Genomic DNA, 7,441 nt, shown 5'->3' on the forward strand with positions numbered 1-7,441 from the left:
GGGGAACAGTGAAAGCAGCCGTGACAGATAAGACCAAAATACAGTATCATCGATGGCATGTTAGCAGTATGTATACAAAGCAACACCAGTCCCCGATTTAATTTATACAATTAATCATTTTCAGTTTTTCAAATTTCATTCAAATTCACAGCACCACGTTATTTGTTCTATCAGAATTGTAAAGTATTTGTGAGCAAGATAATTGTTTAATATTTATAAAAAAAATAGAATCAATTAATCCATAGCCTAACCAATATTTGACATAAATCGAAGCAATTTATTTGGAATCAGATACTTGTAAGTTCGCGAAGGGTTAAACTTTTCCTAAGATTTTGATGGTTTTTTTAAATATGTAAAGTTTGGAATATGGTTTACCATACTATTTACACGTTAAAGTATTAGAATTCCATGGCTTGTGATTTTATTGAGAAATTAATCACACTTCCTCTTCACAATTGACATAAAACACTTAAGTTCTTCTTACCCTTCCGGAGCACCTGAGATCACCCCTAGTTGTTGGTGGGGTTCGTGTTGCTTAGTTTTTAGTTTTCTATGTTGCGTCTTGTGTACTATTATTTGCCTGCCTTTTTCTTTTTTAGCCATGGCGTTGTCAGTTTATTTTCGATCTATTAGTATGACTGTCCCTTTTTTATAAGTTTTCAAGGTTAATTAAAAACTTAATTTCGAAATCTTACTGTAAAGATACATCAAAAAGAAAATAAATGGCTCTTTTCAGCGGTTTTTATTTTGTTGATTGGGGTGAAGGTGGGAAACCTGTTCTTATAAATGGGTAGCAATGCTGTCTCATTCGCGTATGCTTGAAATTATACGTGTTTATTAAGTTTCTGTTATATTTTTTTATATTCCATGCAACTGTCTCTATTTTGAACTTATGAACATTGACATGTATTTCGTAATCTTTTATAAAATTAAACACACAAATGAACAACCGACTGAGTGAATTTGGAAATCTCATAAAACTGAAACTCGATAACTCGAAAATTCACAGAAGATCGCATTTCTTAAAACATGTTTAGAAACAATGAAAATGGGTTAAATAATCAATTCAGGGAATTTCCAGTTATTTTAGTTCGTAAATTTCGGATTGAGGAATATATTAATAGTATAAGTAACAATTTTCCTAAATGAGCTAACTATATGTATATCTTTGAGTGAAAATGAACCCAAAATAAGATCTGTTGGTTTTATTCCACCTTAAATTTTGAATACCAATTTCAAACAAATCTATGAAGTTTTAATGTATTTTATTCACATAAAAATGGCAATTGCAACCTACTTGGTCTAGTATAAGAAAAATATATCTCAATTTGCAAAGGTAGACACAAAAAATAAATGATCAATAAACTGTCTTTAAAACACTTTAATGTGTTGGCCTTTGTGACCTTAATATTTATATCTTAGAAAAATGACTGATGCTTTATGTTTATTTGTTACTAGAATAGAATACATGTCTTGATATATTCCATAAGTCATGTCAAGTTAAATAAGACTGCTTACATCGCTGAAATGATAAGTGTTTACAAAATTAAAAGGAACACAGACATCCCCTGCATATACAACCACTCTTGGTCATTTCATAACAAATATGTAATCACATATATTTTATTTATTTGCTGCCTTTACAACCAAACGAATTAAATGTCTTTTTTGATACAGTTCTGGACTCCTTTTTTCCTTCTTTATATCCAAGATGATATAGTTTCAAGCATCTGATTTATTTCTGGAAATTATTAACATTTCTGAAACACTGAATTCAGACTCAGCATCCTAACACTTGAATGAAAGGTGGTACCGTTCTAGCTGGGTACTGGTGCTTCAGGTTGCACATTCTTGTAGGCCACATATCTGCTTTGCTATGTAGGACTTACTCGTTCTGAAAAAGAAAACATTTCAATTGGTTAGAAATAATATACTGATCGACACCAGCATCTTGAAGGTACAGGCACTTGACAAAAATAGTGTTCTTACTTCTTTCAACACAAGTATTTCATGTATGTACAGTACTTACGTTGGCAAAAATCTTGTGCCCGTAATTTTGAGAGTGTTTTCTAATTTTTAAAAAAAAAATTCTAGAATTGAGATTATTTTATTGTACAAACATTTTTTTGCTGTTGTTGATAAGTTGATTAGTTATTGGCGTATACTTTACATCTCCTTGTTTCATAGATCTTCATAGAAAAAACTCAGCTTTATTTCCTCTTCAATGACAATCAGTTACCGTCTTTCAAGAAATATTTTTCCAGGATTTTTTACAGCTATTTGAAAACTTTTTAACAAATTATTATTGACTGAAAAAATCATCTGTAATTTAATACTAACGGAAGCAATTAATACTAACCATCTCTTCGTCACTATCATTTTCCTCCACAGGTAAGGGCGTATAAATGGCTCCATTCCTCCTTAGTGTCGAAACAATATCACTAAAGTCACGCCCATCGGCCAATTGAACGGCTGTCAATCCTCCATAAGTTGTAGCATTTAAATCAATTATATTTCGATGCTGTAAAAGGAACTCTAAAAGAACACTGTTCCTGGTCTCTGCTGCATAGTGTAAAATAGTTTTCCCACATTTACCATCCTGAAAAAATGGCAAAATATAAATTTAATCTACATCATAAAAAAATTGTAGTTTCTTTAAATACATGTATTGAATGATAATTCCCCTATAATAAATATTAAACTTCCTGATAAGGTAACTGATACTGAGACGTTTAAAAAGAAAACCCTACATATTCTAAGGCTGATTTAACTTCTCACTCAAGGAAGTAAAAGATTTGTTCTTTAAAAAAAATCTCGAGAAAAAAATACACACCTTGATATTTATATCAGCATTATTCTGTAATAACAATCGTAGAATCGGCAAATGACATCTTTCTGCCGCCAAATGTAAACAAGACTGACCTGTAAAAGATGAAAATTACATTAAAATTTAATAAATATTATGAAAAAATGTTTTTAAAAAAGTCACTTCAAAATACATACTTTTATATTAAATACTTGTCATCTTTATAAACTTTTAAAGAAACTACTTTAACGTTCAAACCATCTATCAACTTGCATCTATAGATGTAATACCACATTGAAATTGGCTGATGATTGGTGGGGAAAGGTCAATAAAGTACCCACCCTAGGCTCCCAATCCGTTTGATAGATTTTATTAATTTCTTTTATATATTAACTCAAGCGATATGCCTACCAGTACATGTACGTATTATGTAGAAGGGAGAAATGTACATACATGACAGCACCTATATATATACTGGAACTGGAACAGCACCATATATATATATATATATATATATATATATATATAACACAAGGCCAGCGAAAGCTCTTTTTTGAGAGCCAGGTGGTCGTGTGGTCTAGCGGGACGGCTGCAGTGCAGGCGATTTGGTGTCACGATATCACAGTAGCATGGGTTCGAATCCCGGCGAGGAAAGAACCAAAAATTTGCGAAAGCAAATTTACAGATCTAACATTGTTGGGTTGATGTTTAGACGAGTTGTATATACATTATACAATACAATACAATACAATACAATATTTTTATTTTCCAAATTAAAGGGCCCATTAAGAGCATAACATTAATTACAACATGACATAAACATTACAGAGTGATTAAAGAGTGATTATGTACACAGCCATGTATCACCATCATTGATGGCGATCCGATGGATACATCTGTTGTAGAGTTGTCACTGACTCAGACGTATATATATATATATTTATCATATACTTAGACTAAATAACATATTAATTTTACCGTATGATAATAGCATCAAATTGACGTAAATTCCATATTTTTCGAATTGGTGCTTAGCGGGCTGATATGAAAAGTTTATCACATGCTTCGATTGTTATCACATGCCTTTCCGTAACGTTATCACATGGCATTCCGGTAATACTCGGCTAATTCCGGAAAATACACCTCAATGCTACGTTTTCAGTGAAAAACATTACAAAGCAGTGTACAAAACAATTATTTGGATACTGGAAAGTATATTGTTTAAAATAATAAAAAAATAAAAACAAAAAAACAAAAAAACAAACAATATTTAATAAATGCATTTTTTAAGTTTTTCTGAAATTTAATTTAGAAAGTTTCTTTAAAAAGTTGACTTTTCCAAACAATGATCATTATGTATATTGTTGAGTTATTTTTTTGTCGATTCGTCCATATTAAAATATTTTTTTTCTCTCTCTGTTGAGGCATATGATAGAAAGATTTTCATATTGAATGTATCAAATTTTTGGCCCGACGGCCGTGAACTTTTTTACTCTTTAAACTTCGGGAACCACGTAAAAGGATCAATATATGAATCTGTTATTTTTCTCTACTGTTGAAGCATATGATAAAAAGATCATAACATGTCATTTTTAATATCGCATGTATTATCAGCCCTCGAGCCATGCGGCTCTTGGGCTGATATTGAACCTAGGGCTGATAATACATACGATATGAAAAATGCCATGTAATAATCTGATAATATATCTATATATATATATATATACAACTCGTCTAAACATCAACCCAACCTGAATGTTAGATCTGTAAATTTGCTTTCGCAAATTTTTAGTTATATATAAGTCTATAAAAAAAGTCCAACCAGCAAATTTACTATGTACCGGATTGTCTAAAATAGGCGATACTATGCAGATAAGGAAAACATTATATCAGTCTAAAGATTTGCACAACGGTACTGATATAAGATGTTATAATACGAAAATGTTGTTATTAAATCGTGTTTAATATCGATTTAATAACAACATTTTCGTATTATAACATCTTATATCAGTACCGTTGTGCAAATCTTTAGACTGATATATATACGTGTTTGTATATATGAACGTCACTGATGAGTCTGATGTAGACGAAACGCGCGTCTGGCGTACTAAATTATAATCCTGGTACCTTTGATAACTATTGTCAGATTGTAATAAACTATTACAAAAAAAAGAAAATTTATTTGATTTAAAAATAAAACAAAACTTTAAACATTGCAGTCTTACCATTATAATTCATAAGCTGTGTGTCCTGAGGTACTTTTTGTTGTTCCATTTTGTATCGTACTTCTTCAGTTTCATTATATTGTATTGGCGTCAAAAGATTTTTTGCAACATCGTCAAACCCCTCTCGACAGGCGATGTGTAAGGGTGTGTCTCCTTTGTAGTCACGGGCAACGATCTCAGCTCCCGCTGTCATTAATTTCCTGACGATCACAGTCTGTCGAGTTATTGTTGCTAAATGGAGAGGAACTTGCAAAAGATTGTTTGGAAGGTTTAGCCAGTGATGACTTGGAACTAGATTTATGAAGTAGAGAGCTATAGGTGCTAACAACTGGATGATTGCCATGTGTAGCTGCCTGGAAAAAAAATATTGCAGAATATATATTTATAGACTTAACATATTGTAAGGTATACTCGAAGGTATATTAATTATACCTTTGGTGAGGGGGGACAGGACGTACTTTATCGGGACTCCGGGATCGGGTGTTTTTAAGCTCGGGATTTCAGGATTGACCCTTTCGGGATCCGGGAATTCTGTTTTTCGGATTTCGGGACCTCGGGATTTCGTATTTTTAAGCCCAGGATTTCGGGATTTCGTGTTTTTAAGCCCGGGATTTCGGGACCAGGACCCCTCCTATCCCCCCTCTTTTGTGTATGAATATTTTATTAAGATTATCAATTAAAAAAATGTGTTCATTCAAATTAATATAGGACTGAATCGTCGATTTATCCATGGAATTAACAAAATATTCAGAATAAATTGGCGGATCCAGCCATTTCTTAAAGGGGGTTTCCAACCCAGGATAAAGGGGGGTTAATTCCAACGATGTTTACCATTCAAAACCACTGCCCCAGGCAGTGAATCTCAATCATAATCAATCATTTTTTCAACAAAGGGAGAGGGGAAACTCTGTCTCTCCCATAAATCCGCCCCTGGAAATTTTATCATGAAAAGTTGGGACCAATAATATATTTTTTAATTATTTCTATATCTACATAATATACTGTAATTAAGGTTGTCATCTAGCATGTCTAGTTTTCATTTATCTTTTATTAATTTATCATTATTAAAGATTCATAGGTCACCCGGTATAAAACTACACCTCATGCTAGTTTGTGACTTTCTGCGTTTTCATAACACTCCCGCCAAATTTTGTATTAAAAATGACTAATATAAAATTCCATCATCGAACCCATGAATGCTATCTATACTGCGCATGATCATTGCCACGCAACTAGGTCAAACAAATAAAAAAATCGATAATTGGGAATTTTCAATATGACATACGAGATAACAAAGCACTAATACAGTTGGGAATTTTACATTTCTTGCATAATCTTTTTTTACAATTTCGTCAAGATTGAAATATTTGAACTTTGCATTTAATTGACTTAAATTACATATGTCGGACAAGGTTATCAGCACGGATGTTTGTTATAAAATACTTACGAGTCGCCATCCTTATCCGGTTTGAATATTTCCAATAAAAGATCTTCATGTTCATTGTCTGGTACTGGTACTGGTAGAACTGGCCCTACTTTAGGTTCGACTATAGTGGGTTTGTCATATAAATCACATGGTCCAGTCTCGTTGATTTGTGCTAATTTTAATTTTTCAAACCCATCAATAAGTCCAGAATCACATGCAGAATTATAAGATGTTACTGAACCATATCCACTTTCTATGCTGGTATACCGAATGTCCTTTGTTGGTAGTTCTTTTGATAAATTCGTAGGGGGTATCGGATGTACAGATTCAATCATAGCACAATCGACTTCCACATCGTCAGAATCTAACTCTAAATCTTCTTTAAACTTATTATCCATTTTACCAAACTTATTCGTTGATTGATATTTGCAAGTTAACACCAACTTGAAAACACAGCTAACAATAAGGAAAGGACAGAAATTTTCGCTGGGGTTTACTTTTGGAAATTCCCAATTCTCACTGTCAGCTGGTTCAAAGGTGGAGTAAAAATAGAACACGGGGAATTCCCAACTATGCGCAAACTGGTAATTGAGGAAATATATGCGTTTCGGATTTGGTAAATTTCTCTTCATTCTATATATACAGAAAATTTGCTGAAAAATATTAATAAGAATTACCAAAATACTCATGAGGAAACTTGAACTTTTTACCGAGTCTACTCATGCTAAATGACTGACTGAAAATTCAACTCATTGATTATTTTTCAATAAAGGAAATTGCAAGTTATCGCAGTTCAAACTTATTTAGAAATTACTGAAAGAGTTAAATATACGTCTTTTTCTTAGAAAAAAATCATGAAAATTTGGAGTTCTCGGTGAGCGTTGTTCGTATATATATGTGCTACACGGAAGTTCTTTGAAACTAACTACTAGTATGTCGATATACCTTCAATAGGGGCTACATTTGAGGTTTCTATACGCTCAA

The 7,441-nt window shown here is 32.4% G+C and overlaps 1 protein-coding gene across 1 annotated transcript; it reads right to left on the reverse strand.

Moving 5' to 3' along the window:
• Nucleotides 1-1,609: 1,609 nt before the first annotated feature.
• On the reverse strand, nt 1,610-6,989 carry LOC143067535 (NF-kappa-B inhibitor cactus-like). The gene is made up of 5 exons (XM_076240870.1): nt 6,479-6,989; nt 5,032-5,384; nt 2,834-2,922; nt 2,360-2,599; nt 1,610-1,894 (listed from the first exon to the last, which is right to left on the reverse strand). The coding sequence occupies exons 1-5, from the start codon at nt 6,853-6,855 to the stop codon at nt 1,886-1,888; spliced, it is 1,068 nt and encodes a 355-aa protein (XP_076096985.1). The 5' UTR covers nt 6,856-6,989; the 3' UTR covers nt 1,610-1,885.
• Between the last annotated feature and the right edge of the window lie 452 nt (nt 6,990-7,441).

The sequence above is a fragment of the Mytilus galloprovincialis genome, chromosome 3, assembly GCF_965363235.1.
Source record: "Mytilus galloprovincialis chromosome 3, xbMytGall1.hap1.1, whole genome shotgun sequence".
Classification (NCBI taxonomy): domain Eukaryota; kingdom Metazoa; phylum Mollusca; class Bivalvia; order Mytilida; family Mytilidae; genus Mytilus; species Mytilus galloprovincialis.

Bases quoted from the DNA above. Each gene is read 5' to 3' on its own strand.
- LOC143067535 (XM_076240870.1), bottom strand. From the start codon at position 6,855: ATGGATAATAAGTTTAAAGAAGATTTAGAGTTAGATTCTGACGATGTG. The intron at 2,923-5,031 runs GTAAGACTGCAA...CATCTTTTACAG, and splicing joins ACAGCTTATGAATTATAATG to GTCAGTCTTGTTTACATTTG. The intron at 2,600-2,833 runs GTGTGTATTTTT...CCATTTTTTCAG, and splicing joins ATGCTGATATAAATATCAAG to GATGGTAAATGTGGGAAAAC.